Here is a 25206-nt window from a genome sequence, read left to right as displayed (position 1 = left end):
AAAAAAAGCATAACAAACACAAAAATTGTGGTAAAATCCCTGTAGAATGCACTGCAGAAACTCTCAAAAGCATCATGCAAAGATGTGAATCGAGGCTTCGTGAGAAGAAACCCCAAATTTACTCCTATTCCACTGACAGCAGTAGAAGGATGACAACTGCCCGATTTCTTTCTTTTAAAGAGGAAGTAAACCCTGTGATGGGTTTTACTTCCTCTTTGCCTCCCTGCAAAGGTAAAGCATAACTGGCTACTATGCATCACATAGTAGCCCATTTTGTGTCACTTACCTGAAACCAAAGCCTGCAATGTTACCACTGTCCCCTCTTCCATGAAGCATCCATCTTCCTTCCGGGTATCGCGGTTCCGACACTGTGATTGGCCGGAGCCACGATGAGGTCACTCCTGCGCATGCACGCGGGAGCCGCAATTCACGGCACGATCTCCTTTAGAAACGGCACGTTCCCCGTTTCTAAAGGAGTCTAAAGCGCGCCTGCGCCGTTGACATCAGCGATCGCCTTTTTTGTAATTATCTCCCCAAACCGGGGAGGTTTGGGAGATATTTCAAGCACCTACAGGTAAGCCTTAATCTAGGCTTACCTGTAGGTACAAGTGGTTGTAACGGATTTTCCACTCCCTTTCTGTCTATGAAACCAGAAGTTAGGAAGATCCCAGAAAAAAGGGACACAAACGACGTTAAAAAAAAACTGCTAGAGAATATTTGGCTGGAGTTCTGCTTGAATAGGAAACTCATGAGACTTAATTGAAATTGAACATCCAACAGGTTTTATTAGCTGGCTTCACTACACTTTACTTTTTACAACATCCTTGGAGTTTGTTATAGCTTGGTTTTGATATTTTACTGTATTCCAACATTTATACAGCGATCAGTGCGATTAAAAATGCATTGATTACTGTGTAAATGTGACTGCCAGTGAAGGGGTTAACCGGGGGTTAACCCTGTAGGGGTTATGTGTGTTCCTAGGGATGTGTTCTAATCGTGGGGGGGGGGGGGGATAGGCTACGTATGACATGACACTGATCACCGCTCCCGATTTACAGGGAGCGGTGATCAGTGTCACTAGGCAGAACGGGGATATGATTGTTTACATCAGCATTTCCCCGTTCTTCCTCTCCGTGAGACGAACGCGGGTATACCCACGGACATGGAGTTCTGCTGACGTATAACGGCGTGAGCCAGTCGTCAAGCGGTTAAGAGGTTGACCCTCCAATCTTTTAGAGATTGTACAGATTTTCCCCCTGAAGAGCACTCTGCAGTGGATTGCTCTTCAGAAGGCAGTTGAAAGGCATTTAGGAGACGTTTTGTGGCCTGTTTTTATCGTTTTCAAATTTATTACATTACTTGCTTTGCAGTGGGCTTTACAACTATCCCTCCGGGGTTATGCGCTGCTGGGCAGTTTTCCTGCTCCTTGCTTTTTGTTTGTCTTATTGAACATGGCCTGAAGAGTATTAACATTTTTTTTTTCCTTTCAAAATGTTGAATAGGGACGTTCCTCCGCCCCCCCCCCCCCCCCCCCCCACGCCAAAATGTAAAAAAAAGGAGTGGGGTCCCCCCCCAAAATCCATACCAGACCCTTATCCGAGCATGCAGGTCAGGAAAGGGAGGGGCCACATCAATCCCAGACCCAAGGGCCTGGTATGGACCTGGGGGGAGGGGGGACCCCAAGCTGGTTGGTTTCTTCTTCCTTCCTTTTTTTTTTTTTTTTTCTTTTCCATTCAGCGGTGAAGCCCGCTGACAGCTGACCCATCGGTTGATATGGATGCGTCGGCCAGCTTCCCGGTCCCCTCCTTGGCAACCAGCTATATACAGTGTAAAAAAAAAAAAACACAAATTGCGGTAAAAATGCATGTCCAAAAATGCAGAAACGCTCAAAAGCAACATGCATAGATTAACCACTTAAGGACCAGCCTCGCTTTGGATTTTAGGTGTTTACATGTTTAAAACAGGTTTTTCTGCTAGAAAATTACTTAGAACCCCCAAACATTATATATGGTTTTTCTTCTAACACCCTAGAGAATACAATGGCGGTAATTGCAATACTTTTTTTTGCACCGTATTTGCGCAGCGGTCTTATAAGCGCACTTTTTTTGGAAAAAATTCACTTTTTTGAATAAAAAAATAAAACAACAGTAAAGTTATCCCATTTTTTTTTTATATTGTGAATGTATAATGTTACGCCAAGTAAACTGATACCCAACATGTCATGCTTGAAAATTGCGCCCACTCTTGGAATGGCGTCCAACTTTTACCCTCAAAAATCTCCATAGGCGACGTTTAAAAAATTCTACAGGTTGCATATTTTGCGCTACAGAGGAGTTCTAGGGCTAGAATTATTGCTCTCGCTCTACCGGTCGCGGCGATACCTCACATGTGTGGTTTGACCACCGTTTTCATATGCGGGCGCTACTCGCGTATGCATTCGCTTCTGCGCGCGAGCTCGTCGGGACAGGGGGGTTTTAAAAATTTTTTTTTTTTATTATTTATTTTACAATATTTTATTTATTTTTACACTGTTTAAAAAAAAAAAAAAAAAATTGTGTCACTTTTATTCCTATTACAAGGGATGTAAACATCCCTTGTAATAGAAAAAAGCATGGCAGGACCTCTTAAATATGGGATCTGGGGTCAAAAAGACCTCAGATCTCATATTTAAACTAAAATGCAATAAAAAAAAAAAAGTCATTTAGAAAAATGACATTTGAAAAAATATATGCCTTTTAAGAGGCGTGGACGGAAGTGACGTTTTGACGTCGCTTCCGCCCAGCAGTGTCATGGAAACGAGTGAGCGCCATCTTGGCCTCACTCGTCTCCAGACAAACCACTGAGCAGGACGCGATCGCCTCCGCTGCTACCGACGGCTCCGGTAAGCGGCGGAGGGCACCGGATCGAGGGGGGGGTGGCCCCTCTCCTGCCACCGATAAAAGTGATCTCGCGGCGAATCCGCCGCAGGGACCACTTTTATCTAAAAGCCGGCCGCCGCACGAAAACGGGGATACCGGGGTTATGGCAGCTAACTGCTGCCATAACAACGATATCCCCGTTCAAAATTAGGACGTACATAGTTGTGCGGCGGTCGGGAAGTGGTTAAAGGGAGTACTCCTAATCTCAGTTTGTTACCTGTATAAAAGACACCTGTCCACAGAAGCAATCGATCAACTAGCTTCCAATCTCTCCACCATGGCCAAGACTAAAGAGCTGTCCAAGGATGTCAGGGACAGGATTGTAGACCTACACAAGTCTGGAATGGACTACAAGACTTCGCCACACAGCCTTGTGAGAGGGTGACAACAGTTGGCGCGATTATTCGCAAATGGAATAAACAGAAAATAACTCCATCTCCCTCGGTCTGGGGCTCCATGCAAGATCTCGCCTCGTGGAGTTTCAATGATCGTGAGAACAGTGAGTAATCGGCTCAGAACTACACGGGAGAACCTTTTTGCTCTCAAGGCTGCTCGGACCATAGTCTTCTAGAAAACAATTGGTAACACACTTGGCGTGAAGGACTGAAATCCTGTAGCGCCCGCAAGGTCCCCCTGCTCAAGAAAGCACATGTACAGGCCCGTCTGAAGTTTTCTAATGAACATCTCGATGATTCTGAGAACTGGGTGAAAGTATTGTGGTCAGATGAGACCAAAATCGAGCTCTTTGGCCTCAACATGCTGTGTTTGAAGGAGGAGGAGGAATGCTGCCCAGGAACACCACCCACACCGTCAAACAAAAAGGTGGAAACATTATGCTCTGGGAGTGTTTTTCTGCTTGGGACAGGACAACTTCACTGCATCAAAGGGACGATGGACGGGGCCATGTACCATCAAATCTTGGGTGAGAACCTCCTTCACTCAGCTAAGGCATTGAAAATGAGTCGTGGATGGGATCAGCATGACAATGACTCCAAACACAAGTGGTGGCTCAAGAAGAAGTCTATTAAGGTCCTGAAGTGGCCTTGCCATTCTCCAGACCTTAATCCTATAAAATATATATATGGAAGGAGCTGAAGGTTCAAGTTACCAAACACCTTGAAACCTTAATGACTTGGAGAGGATCTGCAAAGAGGAGTGTGACAAAATCATTCCTGTTGTGTGCAAACCTGGTGGCCAACTACAAGAAATGTCTGACCTCTGATTGCCAACAGGGATTTTACCACCAAGTACTAAGTCACGTTTTGCAAAGGGGTCAAATACTTATTTCACTCATTTTAAAATGCAAATCAATTTTACAACTTTTTTGAAATGCGTTTTTTCTGGATTTGTTTGTTCTGTTTCTCACTGTTAAAATAAACCTACCATTTAAAATTGGACTGATCATTTTTGTCAGTACAGTACAGAATCAGCAGGGGGTCAAATACACTTTTTTTTTTTTTTTTCCCCTCACAGTATATATGCGGTGCAGCAGTAGTGCGAATTCGCTGCAGATTATACGAGTCCTGTGCTTTTTTTCTGAGCACTGCGGTGTAGTTCAGATGCGAATTCCCGGCTATTGCCTTTTATGGGAATGCATCTGAATCACACGTCATCAGTTTTTTTGTACACGAATTCCATCCGGGCAAAAAAACTGTTGGGGTCTCTTCCCCCAATCCATACCAGGCCCTTTTGGGTCTGGTACGATTTTTAAGGGAAACCCCATGCTAAAAATTCTTTAAAAATGGCATGGGTTCCCCCCCAAATCCATACCAGACCCTTTAGGGGATTTTGAGGGGAACCCCCGCACCCAAAATTAAAAATAAGTGGCGTGGAGTCCACACCCCAAAATCCATACCAGGCCCTTATCTGAGCACGCAGAGCAATGCCCCGTCCTCAACCATTCCAGGCCACATGCTCTCAAATGCTTGAAATCTAGTGTGTGTGTGTGTGTGTGTGTGTGTGTGTATGTATGTATGTGTGTGTGTGTGTGTGTGTGTATATGTATATATATATATTTTATATATATATATATATATATATATTCACACACGGGACGGAAAGTATTCAGACCCCCTTAAATTTTTCACTCTGTTATATTGCAGCCATTTGCTAAAATCATTTAAGTTAATTTTTTTTTTTCCCTCATTAATGTACACACAGCACCCCATATTGACAGAAAAACACGGAATTGTTGACATTTTTGCAGATTTATTAAAAAAGAAAACATATAAGGATAAAGTGAGTGCTGAGCCCAACACAGTGTAAACCCCTAGCCCTATTGCTCCCAACGGGGAACTAGTGAATAAAACAATACAATGAAAAGGAAAATAAGAGTTTATAAATGGCTATGGCTTTAATAATGTCCATATGGGCTATGGTAATGTCCATAAAGGTTCATGAGATGATAGCAACTTAAGAAGGCAGCCCCGTTGAGGGAAAGAAGCAATCCTTTGGACAATCTGGAGATGAAACAAAGGCGCCACTCTAAGTGCAGTAAAACACATGGAGTTTAATAAACTGTAAGAGAGGTACTCACAAAGGTACACTGTAAACAAGCATGTTGGCAAAAAACTGCCAGAGATCCTGGAAGTGGGTCTGCGGTGGTCTCCGGAGGACAGGCTGCGCCGATGGATGCCAAAACTTCCTGTCGTTGGAATGCACGCTGTCAACCAAGGGGACGAGGTCACTTCTGGAATTGGGAACGCTTTAAACGGCACTAGGGTTGTTGGTTCATGGCAGTTCATGGGGCTTTATGGCAGAGTGGCCCGATGGAAGCCTCTCCTCCATGCAAGACACATGAAAGCCTGCATGGAGTTTGCTAAAAAAAAAAAGCACCTGAAGGACTCCAAGATGGTGAGAAATAAGATTCTTTGGTCTGATGAGACCAAGATAGAACATTTTGGCCTTAATTCTAAGTGGTATGTGTGGAGAAAACCAGACAATGCTCATCACCTGTACAATACAGTCCCAACAGTGAAGCATGGTGGTGGCAGCACCATGCTGTGGGGTGTTTTTCAGCTGCAGGGACAGAACGACTGGTTGCAATTGAGGGAAAGATGCGGCCAAGTGCAGGGATATCCTGGACGAAAACCTTCTCCAGAGTGCTCAGATAAAATAACGAAGGAGTGGCTTCACAACAACTCCGTGATTGTTCTTGAATGGCCCAGCCAGAGCCCTGACTTAAACCCAATTGAGCATCTCTGGAGAGACCTAAAAATGGCTGTCCACCAACATTTACCATCCAACCTGACAGAACTGGAGAGGATCTGCAAGGAGGAATGGCAGAGGATCCCCAAATCCAGGTGTGAAAAACTTGTTGCATCTTTCCCAAAAAGACTCATGGCTGTATTAGATCAAAAGGGTGCTTCTACTAAATACTGAGCAAAGGGTCTGAATACTTGGGACCATGTGATATATCAGTTTTTCTTTTTTAATAAATCTGCAAAAATGTCAACAATTCTGTATTTTTCTGTCAATATGGGGTGCTGTGTGTACATTAATGAGGAAAAAAAATATAAAATTTATTTTGGAGCGACATGTATATTCCTGTGTTTTAAAGCAAAACTCCAGACGAATTGTTATTTTAATTACATGTTTAATTTTTATCTTTAAAAAATGTGTAATTCTGTTCTTGTATTTCACAATGCACAAAGCCAATAGGTGACTTGAGCAGTAGTTCCAAATTCAGAGTTAATGGTCCTGTTCGTTGTTCCTGCACTGCTAATGCTGATTGCAAAAGTTCATACAGTGTCACATGTCAAAGTATAGGGGTTAACCTAATTGTCTTTTTAAAATCTATTTCAGGTGCTAGCTACTGCCTTTGACCCGTATGTTGGTGGAAGGAAATTTGATGATGTTCTGGTTGGCTATTTCTGTGAAGAATTTGGCAAGAAATATAAACTGGATATCAAGTCTAATATTAGGCCTTTACTGCGACTCGCTCAGGAGTGCGAAAAGCTCAAGAAATTGATGAGTGCAAATGCTTCAGATCTGCCTCTAAATATTGAATGTTTTATGAATGATATTGATGTCTCCGGAACAATGAACAGGTGTTTATCAGTGTGCATATTTCTCAAGCTTAGCCCCTTTTATTGGCATTAGTTTTCAAATCAAAGCTCTTGTTTAAAAGAGTTGTATGGGAATTTTTTTTTTTTTTTTTCTCCTTCTCGGTCTGATGCTGCATCTGTCCCCTGGTGCCTCCTAAGACTAAGAATCGAGTAATCTAACAGCATTGATTTGATCGCTCGGTTCTCAAAGCTCCCCGAGCAAAGAGCTGGTGACTGTAAGTGTATAGGCTGTACAATGGATAGATCAACCCGAGATAGTTGGAACAAGGCACCACATCCCAAATAATAAGAAATAAAATTGGGAGAGAGGGGACTTTTGAGGTGCCAAAACAAATGGAACTATAACATGTATAATAAAAAAGGTTTTATTGTACATAGGTTAAAGTATAGCAATCCTAGTGATGAACATTTAAGATCCAGACCAAATTACTCAAGGATATAATGTATTGCTGTACAAAAACGTTATTCTTGACCTGTTTCGCTAGAGTATACAGCTTCTTCAGGAGATTAGTCATTGCCTGTGTACAGAGTAATCGCTGCAATATATTAAAAGATGTACACAAGACAAAATAACAGGTCCTGCATAGAAACTGAATAATACCAACAATATATTAAAAAAAAAAAATATATATATATATATATATATATATATATATATATATATATATATATATATATATATATATATATATATATATATATATATATATATATATACACAAAATAGTTTTGGATCAGCCTTAGCTACTTCTTACTGACTTCAGGTCAGTATGTGAACACACCAGGACAACCGCACTGCCAAATAAGATATCAGTGTGTCATAAGAGAACTATTAAGCCCATTTGCGAATCTAGAAATGTCAAAATATAAACCCGTAATATATACTCATTGAAAAGAACACCAATATAGACTCCCACTGACATCTGCAATGTGAACAGATTGGTTAAAAGGTGATTACCTAGATTGCATACAAAACTTATTTGAAAGACTTGGAAGCTGTTGATTTCCTTTCTCAACCACTAGAGGGAGCCAGGACATTGAAGACAACAAAGCTGCGAGTATAACAAAAAAAAACAAAACCCTTTTATTAAGTCTCGTGGCTCACATCTGCATCCAGTCTATCGGTGAAAATATGCAACTCTACATACTGGCTCTTACCTTCTAGCTAAATTGAGCCAAAAAAAACCAGACAGCCTACAGAGAGAAATCATGTGGTGTTCGTCATCAAAGGCATCAGATGTAATGGCTCCAAATTCAATAGGTCTGCAAGGCATAACAAAGTTTGCCAGAGCAAAATAGCCAAGAAAATTATATAATACAAAATAGAAAGCTTCAATTTATTACCTTGGAGACTGCAGAGGTTAGTACAGAGCTCCTGGATGGACACATGGAAGGTGATCTTTGCAAATTAAGCCACCTCCATGTTAGGCCTTTTATAGTCCTCCCACTTGTTAGCAGATGAATCTGCCAATCAGGTGCGGACGTCTTGAGGTGCCAATTGATGCCCTGTCGGCTATTTTGGAAAGTCTGAAATCATATCCGTGAATACAGCGTTGCCCACACTTGACAATAACATTGAGGCAATACAGAAAAAAAAAGCTGAAAACCACCTGTATCCCACATCTAACTCGCAAAGAGAGGGGAAAACTGAAAAAGGCAACAAACCTTTTATCCACCAAGGCCCAATACAGACAACAATATGGCAGCATAATTAAAGGGCCAGTGTCGAATTTAATAAAAAAATAAAAGGATCAAAAAGGAAATCAAAGAGATATGAGAACATTCTCAATAAAGAGCCAATGTAATCAGTTTAAGCCTCCACATTCACTGTTACAGGGTATTTATCAAAGGGCTAGATGGTATATAGGGGCAAATCGGCACACTGCGTTGGGGCAGCCCTAGAAGAACCAATGATTCTTCCCAACACAACCCCCCGGGTGTCCATATGACTTCCCATCCAAATTTGGCAATTACAGCCATACCTGGTGGTCCCAAGCATACAAAGAGTAAGCTGAAATTCTGAAACAATTTACTGGGGAGGGGACGGGCAGCTCTCAGGCATTCAATGGCTCGCTGAGAGGCTGAGCCGGGTGTCGGTTCAGGCATGTGGGCGAATCCCGACTCCATTGTTGTGATGTTGCCCGGCTCTGGCATTAGACCGCAGACTTCAGCTGAACGAACTGCACTCCTGTGATCCACAGGAGAAGTACAGCCAAACGAGCTTTGGCTGTACTTCTCCTTTTTAAGCGTACATTTAAGGATATCATTATGAAATAATATCCACCCCTAAAACTACCTTTTTAGTTAACTTGACTAGATAATATGTATAACCATACTTTTAACCACTTCAATACTGGGCACTTTTTTACCCTCTCCCTGCCCAGGGCAAATTTTCAGATTTCAGTGCTGTCACACTTTGAGAATTGCGCGGTCATGTAACACTGCACCCATATGAATTTTTATATCAATTTTTTTGAGCCAAATAGAGCTTTCTTTTGGTGGTATTTAACCACCACTGGGTTTTTTTTTTTTTTTTGTTTTTTTTTTGTTTTTTTTTTTTTTTTTTTGCTAAACGACTGAAAATTTTGGGGAAAAAAGTGCACTGATCTTTGTAAATGTGTGCTCTCAAAATTGCCAGATACCGACTCTCTTCTAGTCACCCTGTGACAGCACGTGAGGAAAGGAATGCTGATAGTTTTGTTGACATGTGATCAGCTGTGATTGGGCATGGTAAAGAGCTGCTGTGATTGACCCTTTAAAGTGATCTGTGATCAGCTGTGTCCAAAAAAAATACACCCTTTTCCTTTCACAGGGTAGTTAGAATAGGGATGGGAGCAGGTTTAGGTTTAGTTGGGATTAGAATGAACTTCTTTAATAAAAAATAGTTTAGCAATGCAGTTGGAAACAACTCCACAAACTGCACAAGGACATAGATAGGATAAGAGGCTGATGCAAAATAAAGTAAACCTGGCCAATTCTTTTTACATAGTCTGGTTGGAAAAAAGACACAAGTCTTTCAAAGTTATTAAATTCTGAGCTGTAGGGCAGATATAAGAAGCTGAAGATATGTAACTCTCAACTTGTCTTGTTAAAGCTTAGCTTGGTGCCACACTCTTTTGAGCTTGTCTGTCACATTAAAAGACCAGTAGGGATGCTCGGGGAAGAGGCAGAGCTCAACCTAAACTTTAGAAAAATCAAGATTTGTGTTTTGAAGTAGAATTTCAAAAAATGTGATCAGGCTAGTTTTTAAATGCAGAAGAGTCAAACTACTGTCTGTCTCTTGTGCATTAAAGTTTCTTACCTGCAGCTTGGTGTACAATTTCAGTATCTGCCAAGATGAATGAACTCCCATGCGGGAGTAATGTTCTCTAAGCCCAGCCAATCAAAACTGCTGATGATACCACAGCACTGGAGTGAAAAAGGGATATACAGTAGCGCTGCTTATAAAGTAGTATTAAACACAAAACCAAAAATTGTATGAGACAAACCACTACAGCTTACCAATCATTCGACTTGGTGGTGCATCAGTTTTCAAGCAGTTTTTTTCATTTTGTATGAACAATGTTTGTTTTTTGTTTTTTTCTTCTTAATTTTTAAAGGGGTCACTTTGAAGAGATGTGTGATAGCCTTTTGTCACGAATTGAAGGCCCTCTGCGCAGCATCTTAGAGCAAACCAGTAAGTAATAAACTGTGGAAGCATAGTTTACTCCTTAGCTAGCCTCTGAACAAGTTTAGTTTTATATAGGAGAAAAAGTTAATGAAAATTATGCCTTTTGATTGTACCCTTTAATGCCGCAAAATGTTTTTTGGTATTTGAATTGAGGTAAAGAACATACAAAAGAGTTTGTACCATAAGGCAGGCACAGCAACTTGGACAAATCTAATTATACATGTGTCATACCTGGCTGATCCTCCTTGGGATTGGGAAATCACCAATAGGCACAACTACTAGCTTCCTGGTTCCATGCCGTTTAGCACAGGACCAGTAAGCTAGCAGTGATCACTGTGCCTTTTACAGTGATTTCCAGCTTCCCTGGGGATCAGCCAGGTATGGCACATGCATACCTAATTTGCTCTAAGCTGGACCAATGAAACTTTACAAAATACTCAATATCTAAGGTTCAGCTTTAAATCTGACAAGAAGTGAGCATAACTAGACATTTATACTGTCCTTTGGGGTGATGAACCCTATGATTTAGCCATTTTCTTTCACCTCCTTTTTATGTCTCCATAGAGCTCAAGAAAGAAGATATTTATGCAGTAGAGATAGTTGGAGGTGCTACACGTATCCCAGCTGTTAAAGAACGAATAATACGATTCTTTGGCAAAGAAGTCAGCACAACATTGAATGCTGATGAAGCTGTAGCCAGGGGCTGTGCATTACAGGTAAGTCATTGCTATGTGTATTGTAGACTGAGGAGATATAATACATTTTATAGATTGTCCTTTTTGAAAGTGTATTTGATATCTAATATTTCTTAAAATACTGCATGTGACCATGCATGCTTACACTACAGGGCGAGACCTAGCCTGCCTGATCTTTGGGTGCAGAAAAAAAAGGCCAGGGGGGCATACTGTCAACACCTAGGTTTTATACTCTCCCAGCGCTCCCCACTGGCCCTGGCTGTGTGTGGTTCGCTAACAGTTTGTCACAATATGATGGAGATGCGGGGAACCCATATTCCCTTGTCACCCGGTGCACATCTGTACCACAATTCACAACCTGGAAGTAACACATGGTATTACTTCTGGGTAGCGCAGGAGTAAACAGAGAATGCTAATTCCCCAAGTCTCTTGATGGCTGCAATGAAAAGCGCATGTATTAGGCCAGCAATTCTCAACTATTTTCAGTCACGGCACCCTTTTAAAAGTATGCACAATCACAAGGCATCTTGGTTCTGAACTGTATTTATTACACTGAATGGACACTTGACATCGGCGCTGGATGATGCCACCCTCTCTTGGGCACCACATGGGATGGGGTCAGAGTTCCCCTTTTACATCAGAGTCCCATTATCACATAGGAGTCAGCCCCTTCACATTTGGGTCAACCCCCATCCTTCACATTTGGGTCGAGCAGGACTTCCATCTTCTTAAAAATCCCCACTCTGAATCAGTGTCCTCTGTTTCCGTGGTGCAGTCAGCTCAGCCGCAAGCACCTTAACAAATGACATGGTGTTTCCTGGTCTGCCCTCTTGCACCATAAAAACCAATAGGAGCATGTCACTGTGCAGCCATACCAACATGGCCTTATCTAGGCTGCACACTGTTCCCTGCCCCCCACTTCCTGAGACCGTCACTGGTCTTGGGGGAGGCACAACTATAATCTGGGGGGACATAGCCCACCCCAGCACCCCCCTAGATCTGGCCCTTTTGCACTAAATAATTTGAGTGGTTGCATGGTTTACTAACAGACAAATAGAAAATGATGTAAGTTTGTGCCTGTTGGCTGTAATTCAGTTAATGAAGTCAATGCTGAGTGTTCTGTTAGAAGGTACTGATTTGCTGACTTTACCACTCTCGTTGTAGTGTGCCATTCTATCCCCAGCCTTTAAAGTTCGAGAGTTTTCCATTACTGATCTTGTACCGTACCCAATATCACTGAAATGGAATTCTCCAGCAGAGGAAGGTCTTAGGTAAGGGTTCTCTTTACACTTTGTCCACTTATTTGTAAAAATGCATGTGGCTCTGCTCATGTTCTTATGTTCCCTTTTTTTTTTTTTTTTTGTTTTTTTTGTTTTTTGCAGTGATTGTGAGGTGTTTCCCAAGAACCACGCAGCTCCCTTCTCCAAAGTGCTAACCTTTTACAGAAAAGAACCTTTCACTTTGGATGCTTACTATAGTGCACCCAAAGAACTGCCCTATCCAGACCCCTCCTTAGGTAAAAAATGAAAGTACAATATTTCTTGGGTTCAGATGATACAAGTGCTGGACTTTATAAGAGAGGTCTATGATCCTTATGTGCATGTTTTCTAAAGCAGGTGTTTAATGGGGGTAGGCATGTTTTTTTTCTATATTGTATATTCTGTGAAGCAGCTGCATGTGTTGCAATCACTCTAAGGTCCCCTGCTGCCCCAGTTCACATCCAGAGCCGTCCAAATTCCTTGCTGTATCCTGCACTGGGCTTAGTATGTGCCACTCTGCTACACTTGTCAGGAAAACTAGGTGCTGAATTGCAAAGAGGCAAGGGTGGTATCGGGCTTACCTAGTATTTCTCTGGCTCTGATAGGGGGTCTCTAAAGTGTCAGCAAGAGCTAATAACTTTTGATGCCTGCTAAAAATGCTGCTGCTACAAAGTACAGGTTTATTTTACGGATGCAGCCTTTTTCCATGTTGTTGGTTTTTGGCAGGTCAGTTCCATGTACAGAAGGTTATTCCTCAAGCTGATGGCTCCAGTTCCAAAGTGAAGGTGAAAGTCCGTGTAAACGTCCATGGTATATTTAGTGTTTCTAGTGCGTCTCTTGTTGAAGTCCATAAAACAGATGATTCTGAGGAACCTATGGAAACTGACCAGACTGCAAAAGAGGAGGAGGTATTGCTGCATATTTTGTTCCTTTTCCTGTACTAGAGTACTTGAATTTTGTTCAGGAGCAAGTCGTGCATATACTTATTACATGTTTCTGCACGTTCTTTTCCAGAAAATGCAAGTTGATCTAGAGGAACCCAAACAAGAAGAAGCTCAGCCCACACAAGCAGAAACCAAATCTAATCCTGAAGAAATGGAGGTGCTTAAAATAATTAGTTTGGTTGTAGTTGCTCTGCAGATCAGCCAGAGTGGAGCTCTGGTTATGTTTATCATGATTGCAGTATTTTTGAGTTACTGGTAACTTCTTAGGTTTTTAAGATTACCAAGTTGATCAGTTTGGGTAGGGGTAGAGGCCTAGGGGTTTATTTACTGAAGTTGGAGAGTGCAAAATCAGGCTCATGTCTGCATAGGAACCAATCTGCTTCTAACCTCAGCTTGTTTAATTAGGATTTGGCAATAAAATCTGGAAGCTGATTGGTTTCTATGCAGAAGTGAGCCTAATTTAAACTCTCCGGCTTTAGTAAAAGCTCTTGGAGTAGGTTTTTTTTGTAACCTACCCCTGACTTGTGCACTTGGGAAAAATACTTTTTTATTTTAATGCAAACAAACCCAATACATAACCCATTTTTTTTTGGTGTAAAATCTAAAATGTGAGTCCCCTCCTGCTGCTTGTGATAGCAATCGAGTGGCTAGCAAGCCCCTCTGTTTTCAATCTTAGTTTATTTTCAAAAGTAAGAACACAAAGAATATAACAGAAAAGTACCATTCTTTACAGTTTGGCAACACATATAGTATACATAGAATAGTGAGGTGTACTTTACCCATGTATAAACAGGAGTGATCATTTTAACATACAGCTTTCGGTGAACTACTGGTATATCATATTGTATATTGAAATCTTTATTCTAAGAGAGGAATAATATACGGGTGGGGGCCAACATATAATGAACCTTGTAGTTTCGCGGGTTGGTGTTATCTGAGGGTTCCCTCTCAACGAATTAGACTGCTGTAGAAGTCTTTTATTCACCTATTATAGATAATCAAGTCATTTAGCTAGTCCAAAGATATGATCTTTAACTATATATGTGAGTGGTCGGTTCAGTACTTAACAAAGAGGAGACAGAAAAAGTCAGAAATAAGAACGTGAGTAGAAGTGTGGGATGGTACCTGAGGCACCAGGCACTCCAGCATGGCTAATCGGCGGGTAAGGGTGGGGTATCTCTGACCCAAAGGGAAAACTCATCAGAATAGCGAAACATGGACCATGAGGTCCAGGTGGCGGTAAACTGCTCCTCCTTTCCCACTTCCTCCGCCAACAGGCGCTCCAGATCTCTTATCTGGTCCACTTCAACCACCCATTCTCCCAAGGAAGGCACATCTGTCGTTTTCCAATGTCGGGGGATCACTGTCCTAACTGCTGCCAGAAAGTGGCGCAGTACATCTTTTTTAATCGACTTGAGGGGGCCTGGGAGTATAGATAATAGGGCTATCTCTGGTGTGGGTTTGATTGATGTCGCCATCAGCCTGCTGTAAAGATCAAAGACCTTTTGCCATAGTTTCCAGATTGGAGGGCAAGCCCACCAGATGTGAAGCATTGTCCCGCTAGAGGACAGGCATCTCCAACACACGTCTGTCAAAGAGGGGTTAAACTTTTTAATATCTACTGGGCATCTGTACCACCTCGTTAATAATTTAAACCCTTTTTCTTGGTTCTTGGTTGCCAGGGAAATCCTATGCGTTAGGATAAAGCTTTTTTGCCAATCAGTGGGGGAGATGGAGTGTTGCAGCTCCGCTTCCCATTTCTGTGTATATGTTGGAAGGTCAGGGGCATATTCGTTCAGTAGTAGGGAATACAACAGTGATACTACATGTATTGGTGGGTCTGGTTGTAAAAGCAGTTCGTCAAAGTCTGATGGGTCGGCCAGTATCTCTGAGATGGATGAGAAAGTGCGTATGTATGACGTTATTTGACCCCTTTGTAACCACATTGTTGAGGTCCCTAATTCCGTCCGAGAGGGTATGTCCGTTCTCAAGGATGGGTCAGCGCGTAAGACCTGTGCTAAACGTCTATGGCTATCCCTACTCCAGGGTCCAAATCTTAACTTGTTCGCTGCTGGGGGGAAAGCCGGAGTCCCGAAGAGAGGGGTCATTGGGCCCTGGATTTTAGACAATTTACTCGCTGAGATCATGCGGTCCCAAATCTGGAGAGTTTGGCGAGTAAGAGCAGTGGAGAATAAGCCGTCCCCACGCCCAGCCATAGGGGTCCATGGCAGGGCGCAAAGATCAGCCTCATTAAGATATTTCTCTAGTTGAACCCAAAGTTTGGAGGAAGAGTGGTGGAACCAATCCACTATACGCACGAGTACCGCTGCCTTATGGTATATAGAGGCATCTGGGACCCCCGCACCCCCCCTGACTTTCGGGAGAATCATTGTGTCATGTTTTATCCTGGGGCGACGTCCCTGCCATATAAATTTAGAGAAGATCTGACGGAGCCTTTTGAAGAACGAGGTGGGGATATAGATAGGAATGGTCTGGAAAAGGTATAAGAATCGAGGGAGAACATCCATCTTCAAGACATTCACCCTACCCAGCCAGGAGAGCTGTTTAGAGGCATATGTGGTCAGATCCGCTTGAGTTCTGGTAAGTAAAGGGGTGAAGTTGCTGGAGAATAGTTGGGATGAGACTGTTGGAATATGGATTCCTAGATAGCGGATAGATGTGGAGCTTGTCTTAAAAGGGAAGGAAGTCGTAAGCTGTTGTAGAACCGCTGTTGGGAGTGAAATGTTGAGGATTTCTGACTTATTTAGATTAACTTTAAAATTACTAACCTCTCCATACCTCTGAAACTCCTGCATAATGGAGGGTAGAGAAATTTGTGGTTGGGTTACAAATATGAGTAGATCATCAGCAAATAGGGCAATTTTAGTGTGTAGTGGGCCTACTCTAACGCCATTTATGGCCGGATTGTTTCTAAGGGCAATGGCTAGGTGTTCCATGACAATTACATAAAGAATGGGGGACAAGGGGCACCCCTGCCGCGTTCCGTTGTGTATAGTAAACTTAGGGGATAGGGAGCCGTTTAGTCTAATCCTAGCGGAAGGAGATGTGTAGAGGGACATTATTCTGGAGATCATGTTTTGGCCTAGACCTAGTTGTTGTAATGATAAGCGGAGAAATTGCCAGTCGACACGGTCGAAGGCTTTTTCCGCATCGACTGTGAGAAGGCACAATGGGATATTGTGGGCCCGAGCATAATCAGCAATGAGGAGTGTTTTTAGGGTGTTGTCACGCGCCTCCCTTCCACTCACAAAGCCAACCTGATCTAGGTGTATTAAACGGGGTAACAATGGTTGCAACCTATTAGCTAAAATTTTTGCGTACACCTTTAGATCTACTCCTATTAGCGAAATAGGTCGGTAATTAGCGCAAACATTCAGGTCTTTGTCTGGTTTGTGGATGAGGGTAATATGTGCCTCTAAGGTTTGTGCTGGGAACACTGATCGTTCAGAGATGGAGTTAAATACTTTTGTCAAGAAGGGAGTAAGAAGGGTAGCAAATTGTTTATAGAATTTCGGAGTAAAGCCATCAGGACCCGGGCTTTTACCAGATGGGGTAGAAGTAATGGCGCGGGCAACCTCGTCTTCCGAAATCGGGGCCTCAAGGTCCTCTATCGTCTCGCCATCTAGAGTGGGTAATGCAGTTTGCTCGATGTATAAGGCTTGTGTTTCCGCTGTAGTGAGGGGAGGATCAGTGGAGCTCGCTGCAGGTATATTATATAGGGATTGATAAAAGTCCCGGAACACCTGTCCCATCTCGGAAGGTGATGAGACAGTTTTCCCAGAGCTGTCCCGTATATGAGGTATAAAGGAGTTAGGTTGTTTGGTGTGGAGGGTGCGAACCAGGGATCTACCACATTTATCTCTAAATTTATATTGATGAAAAGCTAGTTTGTTCGCAAACGTGCGGGCTGATGCCTCATATAACTCTCTAAGCTGGGTGCGAGCAGAAGAAACCTCCGTAAGCAGTTCAACCGTCGGGGAGCGTTTATGAGTAGTTTCTAGTGTCCTTAGCTTATGTACTGCCGTAACTATCGCAGTTGAACGTTCTTTTTTTCATGCGAGCACCCATCTGAATAAACCTACCCCGTAATACCGCCTTCAATGCTTCCCATTTCATGGGTGGTGAGGTGTCATCAGATGTGTGATCTGTGAAAAAGTTTGATATCGTCTCTGCTATCTGTGTTTCAAACCCTGGTTCAGTCAAGAGAGAGTCATTTAACCTCCATGTCCATTCTTTTATTGGTGTAGAGGGGATTGTAAGCGTCAGGAATATGGGTGAGTGGTCGGACCAAACCATAGGGTCTATTTCACAATTGGGGGACCAATCTAAGCAGCCGTGCTCGACTAAAAAATAATCTATACGACTGTATGATTGGTGGATGTTGGAGAAGTGTGTGTAGTTTCGTGAGTCCGGGTACAGTATTCGCCATACGTCTATGAGATGCATATTGTAGATGGTACGTTTTAGGGCCCGTATTTTTGGAAAGGATATAGACGAACGGGATGTCGATGAATCCAAAAGTGGATCCAGGGGAGTATTGAAGTCCCCTCCGAGTATGAGCTTGCCCTCCGTGAAACCCGCCAAAATCTTTAGGTATTGCAAGGCTGATGGGACTTGGTGTGTGTTAGGCAAGTATACGTTGGCAATTGTAAATTTAGTCCCCCATAATAAAATTTTTACAAAGACATACCTGCCTTGGGGGTCCGTCACCTGATCAAGCAGCTCAATAGGGAGTGTTTTATGAAACGCAATAGATACTCCTTTAGATTTTTGTGTCGGGTTGGTACTGTGTATCCATCTATTGAAATATCTATTGGAGCAGGAAGGAGTGGAGTCAGAATGGAAGTGGGTCTCCTGCAGCAAGAGTATGCTGACCTGTCTTTTGTGCATCTGATATAGAATTTGCCCACGTTTCGACGCTATGTTAAGTCCGTTTACATTATACGAACAAAGTTTCAGGTGTGGGCGCAAAGTCACCGTGTGAGCCATGCTGGAGTGCCAAAAGCTGTAAAAGGGAGAAAGTATTAAGATATGGAGGAAAGGTATAGGGAGCAGGAAAGAAAAAGAAAGAAGAGATGAAGAAAAAGATAAACAGACAAAGGAGGGGAAGAGAGGGAGGGGAGGAAGAAAAATGAAAGGAGCGTGAGGATAATGGAAGAAATACGATATAAATGAAAAGACACCTAAAAAGATGTGTCTGGAAAACTAATGTGTCCGCGAACGCAGAACACTGCGTGAAAATTCACGTTTTAGGCACAAACCGTGCCTGTCCTATTGTGGGGGAAAAGTCGAGATGAATGGGTCTGAGCCGTGTTCCCGACAGCATATCAGGCATGCAAGTAGTATGTGTGGCACACTTGATATTTAAAACGGGTGTGGGGCATAAGGCAGCTTAACCACAACAAATGATAACAATCAACCAAGTGTGTGCATTGGATTTAAATAAGTAACCCTGAGGTATATATAAAACTATTGCATTGTCTCATGTATATAAAGAAAGTTATTGCGCCAAGACAATTGGGTGGGTATATGGAGGGCAGGGAGAGTGGGGGATCCCTCCATGGGGGTAATCCTCTGCTCCATGTGTAACGTCCTTTAAACCCTATATTCTCTGTAGCAGAGACCGAGTAAAACCGGGTACCAAACCCCCCTCCGAGGAAGGTATCCCCCCACTCCCGCTACACCTCCCCCACTGCATATATCATCATGGGAAGGTGAGAGGAATCAATCTGAGACAATGCAAAACATCTTTAGAAAAACGTCAGATAAAAAGGAAAAAAGAAAAACACAAAAACATAGCATTGGTAGACATTCGCATTACCTGACGCTCTTCATAATGAGAGGCATAAGATTGACTCCAATCTATGTTCTCACCCGAACCCCAGCCAAATTGTAAATTGGCAAAGAGCAGGGAAAGAACCAGTGGAGACAAAACAAGCCATCAGTCTCTAATTAACTGTTGAGTTAATCTTCTGGGGAAATAGGTCTTCTTATCCCTGGGCCAGAGGAAACTGATCTGGACCTAGGACGTCTGCGGCGCTGTGGAAGTGGACCAAGTCCCACCTGGCCTGATCTATCCTCTGGAGGGTCTAACCAGTTCAAAACTTCCACTGGATCTTGTTCGATAAAGAGGAAAAAGTCGGGCAGTTGGTCTGGATCAGAGAGCGTAAACCTGTTGCCGCCCCGTGTCACCTTGATGCTGAAGGGGTGACCCCATGTATAGGTAGCTCCAGCTTGCCGTATAAGGTCAAGTAGAGGGCGCACCACTCTACGCATATACAGCGTATTGCGAGATAAGTCAGGGTATAGGTGAATAGGGGCACCAAAGAAGTCAACAGGACCCAAGTTCCATGCCTTTCGCATGATCTCTTCTTTTAAAGTGTAATAGTGGACCCGACATAGAACATCGCGGGGGCGACCATCTCGGGCCCCCCCTGGTCCTCCTACTCTGTGAACACGATCCAGTTCAATTGGTGATGTTGCCTCTCTTCCCAGTGCTTTATTGAGGATAGTTATGACAGTGGGTTTCAATTCTGCTCCAGATGTTGCCTCCGGTATGCCTTGCAGTCTAATGTTATTTCTGCGACTGCGATTTTCGCTGTCTTCTATGCGGAGTTGCTGGTGACGTATGCGCCTAAGATGTGTCGCGGATGAGGATTCAAGGGCTGTTATACGTGCCTCGTGGTCATCCTGAGCCGTGGTTAAGACCGATACTGCTTCCTCGTTAGCTGTGACTTGTTGCCTCAGGGCGTTCAGCTCCACGTGGAGGGAATCTTCCATTTTGCTTGCCCAGGATTCGAAATCCATTCTGAAGGCAGAGAGGAGGGCAGCAGCTTCCGATCTAATGGGTTCTCCTGATAGGGGATGCGTAGCAGACTGGGATTCCCCGGTGCCTGTGTCGGACGATGAGACTGACCTTGTGGAGGAGGCTGAGGGCTCTCCCGTAGAATTCTGAAGTCTCTCATTATTGTCCTCTGCCGTGTGAGCTGCTGCTGAGGCGGGAGGCTTGGTCTTCCCCGGGTTGCGGCCGGGTGCCATCTTGTCTTTGGGAGTTCGGGGATCAATCGGCGTAGTTCTAAGTAGATACCTCTGTATGGTGCCTTGTTGGGGGTCGGTAAGCTCCGTGGAGTGTGAGCTAGCTGCCGCCATGTATTATGTGGGTGTGCTATGCTATGTAAATAGCCTGTAGCTGTCGGGATAGCACGGGACTCAGGGGTGCGGGTCTTCAGCCATCCATAGTTAGTCTCTCTCCATCAAAACCTATCTTCCACGGAGATGAGGGGGACTGGGGAGGGTGACCAGGCCTGCGGGAGCAGCGGTGTCACCCTATTAACATGGGCGCAAGGCTGGGACACCGTATGGGTTCAAGGGGGAGAGCACCGTCCAGCCAGGGCACAGTTTCTGATAGTGCGGGCCCGTCTTGTAAGCTAGGCCGCAAGATGATAAGATGGCGGCCGTCACTGGAAGTCTCTAGTGTTACCGGGGTCAGCGATGGGTCTGAGCTGGCTATAAACTTGTCAGATATGCCCAGGGGGGGCCACTTTAAGTGAGGGTGAATTATATGACCCCCTTACCTCCGGTCGTGGCGCCAAGATGCGGTGATGCTGGGGGCCTCACAGGCCTCGGGCCTGCCGCAAGCATCCAGTGCCTGCTTTCTCTGCCTTGTCTGGTGTCCCCTCCGCTCCGGATACAGCCCTCCCGGCCCCAGGGCCCCCGATCGCCCTCCGCAGCACCCGAGACCGGGGATTCTGTGTGTCTCGTAGGCCGCAAGATGGCGGCCGGCGTCTGTGGAGTGAGGCCGGCCGCGGCCCGAAAACAAGCAATCCGTCAGCCAATCTACTTAAATATTCTCAGGGAAGGACTCCTCCAGTGCCCAGTGGCTACCAGGTAGGCTTTGGGGCAGCTTTTGATGTCTGTGGAGGCCGGATGGCTGTAGATTGTAGAAGGCCGGCCGCGGCCTGAAAACAAAGTAGTCCGCCGGCTAATCTGCTCCAATGTCCTCAGTAAAAGGCTCTCCTAGTGCCCAGTGGTTATTAGATAGGCTTTGGGGCAGCTTTTGATGTCTGTGGAGGCCGGATGGCTGTAGATTGTAGAAGGCCGGCCGCGGCCTGAAAACAAAGTAGTCCGCCGGCTAATCTGCTCCAATGTCCTCAGTAAAAGGCTCTCCTAGTGCCCAGTGGTTATTAGATAGGCTTTGGGGCAGTTTTTGATGTTTGTGGATGCCGGATGGCTGTAGATGGTAGAAGGCCGGCCGCGGCCTGAAAACAAAGTAGTCCGCCGGCTAATCTGCTCCAATGTCCTCAGTAAAAGGCTCTCCTAGTGCCCAGTGGTTATTAGATAGGCTTTGGGGCAGTTTTTGATGTTTGTGGATGCCGGATGGCAGTGGATTGCAGAGGGCTAGACAGAGCTCCTCTGCAGTGCGTCCATTCACCTCGCCATTCGGACACGCCCCCCCTAGCAAGCCCCTCTGAATGCTATTACAAGGGAGCCAACCGCTGGCTCTAAAAAAAAAAAAAAAATACCAGGGTACATCGCTAGATGGGAAGTGGTTAATGTGCAACCATACCCACATGCTGTCCAGTTACAGAAACAGCCTATTGTTACTGTTGTGGGTCTGCTACACATATAACTTGTTCTGGATGATTTGCTGAGACTATCACTTTAGTTTGGCATACTCTGCACATAAAGCAATGCTTCTTAAAGGTTCTACCTAACTAGATGGCACCATAATTGTATATCTGCTGGACCTACAGTGCCTTGCACAACCTGTAATTAACATGGATTGAGGATTTGCATCATTTAATTTATAGAACATACCCACAACTTTGAAGATTTTTTTTAATTGTAAAGCAAACAACAAATAGGACAAAATAACAGAAAAAGTCAATGTGCATAACTATTCACCCCCCTAAAGTCAATACACTATAGAGCCACCTTTTGCAGCTATCACAGCTCCAAGTTGCTTTGGATAAGTCTCTATGAGCTTGCCATATCTTACCACTGGGATTTTTGCCCATTTCTCCTTGCAAAACTGCTCCAGCTCCTTAAGTCTGACCACAGATTTTCTATTGAATTGAGGTCTGGGCTTTTATTAGGCCATTCCAACACATTTACATGTTTTCCCTTAAACCACTCAAGTGTTGCTTTAGCAGTGTGTTTGGGGTCATTGTCCTGTTGGAAGGTGAACCTCCGTCCTAGCCTCAAATCGCACACAGAGTGGTACAGGTTTTGCTCAAGCATATCCCTGTATTTAACACCATCCATCTTTCCCTCAACCCTGACCAGTTTTCCAGTCTCGACTGCTGAAAAACATCCCCACAGCATGATTCTGCCACAACCATGTTTCACTGTGGGGATGGTGTTCTTTGGGTGATGTGTTGGGTTTGCGCCAGATATTGTGTTTTCTTTGACTAAAAAGTTAAATTTTAGTCTCATCAGACCGGAATATCTTCCTCCATACATTTTGGTAGTCTCCCACATGCCTTTTCGCAAACTCAAAACGTGCCATTTTGTTTTTTTGCTGAAAGTAATGGCTTTCTTCTGGTCACTCTGCCATAAAGCCCAACTCTATGGAGCGTACGGCTTATTGTCGTCCTATGTACAGATACTCCAGTCTCTGCTGTGGAACTCTTCAGCTCCTCCAGGGTTACCTTAGGTCTCTGTGCTGCCTCTCTGATTAATGCCCTCCTTGCCCGGTCCGTGAGTTTTTGTGTGCGGCCGTCTCTTGGCAGGTTTACTGTTGTGCCATGTTCTTTCCATTTGGTTATGATAGATTTGATGGTGCTCCTAGGGATCATCAGAGATTTGGATATTTTTTTTTTATAAACTAACCCTGACTTGTACTTCTCAACAACATTGTCCCTTACTTGTTTGGAGAGTTCCTTGGTCTTCATGGCAGTGTTTGGTTAGTGGTGCCTCTTGCTTAGGTGTTGCAGCCTCTGGGGCCTTTCAAAAAGGTGTGTATATGTAATGACAGATCATGTGACACTTAGATTGCACACAGGTGGACATCATTTCACTAATTATGTGACTTCTGAAGGTAATTGGTTGCACCAGAGCTTTTTATGGGCTTCATAACAAAAGGGGTGAATACATACGCACATGCCAATTATCAGTTTATTTCTGAAAAATAGTTTTATGTATATATTTTTCTAATTTTACGTCACCAACTTAGACTATTGTGTTCTGATCCATCACATATAATTCAGATTAAAAAAAACATTGAACTAAAGGCTGTACTGTAACAAAATAGGTAAAAAACCAAGGTGGGTGAATACTTTTGCAAGGCACTGTATGGGCAGATTCCTTTTAAAACCAAATAGCTTGTTTTGGGTATCTGATAGCTATCTGACAATTCTTGCACAGTCCATGGTGAAAGCATTTATAAGTGTCACAGGACGAGCATACAGGCCTGAGGCTAGTAGCAATGCATACTACTTGCAAGTAAATCTAGTATGCTTTGACTCCATTAGCAGAAGCACAGTAACAATGTGTGCAGATGATACCCCATGTTTAAAAGCAATCATTTGAGGCTCTAATTTTGTCATAGTGTGTGGTTTTTTTTTTTTTTTTTTTTATTTATTTATTTATATTTTGGCTTCAAGTTGGGAGTATTGTTTTAGGTCATTTAGTTTTGAATTTGTGATTTTATAGAGGGTGAATAGGATGAGAAAGCAGCCTTTATAAAGAAGACATTGCAGACCAATATTAGCAATTTAACATTGTAGGGATGATACGAAGCACAACAATAAACTGGCTTAAAGGAGATCTGTGGCCACAGCCTTTGCTTCTATTTCATAACAATAGCATTATAATCACAATACAAACAAGTTATTAACCCAATATAAGTTTACTTAAATCTACCTTCATGTGAGATCTGCCTGTCTACTGGCTATCTCTTTAAACAACTTCCTGGATTTCCTTCATGGTTTGTAACTTCTCCGCTGCCGTTTACTTTGTTTCTGAGGACTGCATATCACTGTGATTCCTGTACTGCTTCTACCTCCTAAAACACATCCTCTCAGCATCTCTGTAGTTCAGAAGACAGGCTCTGAAAATTCTGTGTCACAGCAGTGCCTTCCCACAGCGCATAGCAAATGTGTCACAAAATTTTAGGAAGTAAATGTGTGGGTACCGTTTAAAGTTTCAAAGTACATTTCAGACTTCAAATTCCATTCAGATTAATAGGCTAGAAATATTTAAAATTGTGGAAATGAATACCGTAATACGATTTTACATTTTTGACCATAGAGAGTTTTTAAGAGCTTCTTAACATTGAGTTTGTGCAAAGCAGACAAATTACTAGTAGCACTAGAGTGTGTAGAAAATCACATAATGTGAGCCTTCAAAGAATATAGTGCAAAATCACACCCCTAATTAGACATGGCATCAAAGTACTTTTAGTTAAGAATTTATTCCACATTTCTTGGGTTGTCTGTGAAATAGTTTTTGTTTTACTTCTTACTTTTAGACTGCACAAGCAACACCTAAAGACAAGAAGATGGATCAACCTCCACAAGCCAAAAAGGCTAAAGTGAAAACTAGCACAATTGAATTGCCTATTGATCACTACCCTCCATGGCAGATAGGACGGGATACGTTGAACTTGTTTCTGGAAAATGAGGTTTGTAAA

General features: G+C 43.4%; 1 protein-coding gene across 1 annotated transcript in view; it reads left to right on the top strand.

The window, feature by feature from the left end:
- HSPA4 (heat shock protein family A (Hsp70) member 4) overlaps positions 1-25206 on the top strand; it is a 94023-nt gene that overhangs the window by 49309 nt on the left and 19508 nt on the right. The window contains exons 7-14 of the mRNA XM_073620654.1: positions 6723-6967; positions 10585-10661; positions 11220-11371; positions 12515-12621; positions 12733-12866; positions 13336-13517; positions 13624-13710; positions 25045-25197. Of these exons, the coding sequence (XP_073476755.1) occupies positions 6723-6967; positions 10585-10661; positions 11220-11371; positions 12515-12621; positions 12733-12866; positions 13336-13517; positions 13624-13710; positions 25045-25197 (1137 nt within the window). The remainder of the gene's footprint in view (positions 1-6722; positions 6968-10584; positions 10662-11219; positions 11372-12514; positions 12622-12732; positions 12867-13335; positions 13518-13623; positions 13711-25044; positions 25198-25206) is intronic.

This window comes from Aquarana catesbeiana, linkage group LG03, assembly GCF_042186555.1.
Source record: "Aquarana catesbeiana isolate 2022-GZ linkage group LG03, ASM4218655v1, whole genome shotgun sequence".
NCBI classification, from domain to species: Eukaryota; Metazoa; Chordata; class Amphibia; order Anura; family Ranidae; genus Aquarana; species Aquarana catesbeiana.
This window is presented reverse-complemented; position numbering and strand designations above follow the sequence as displayed.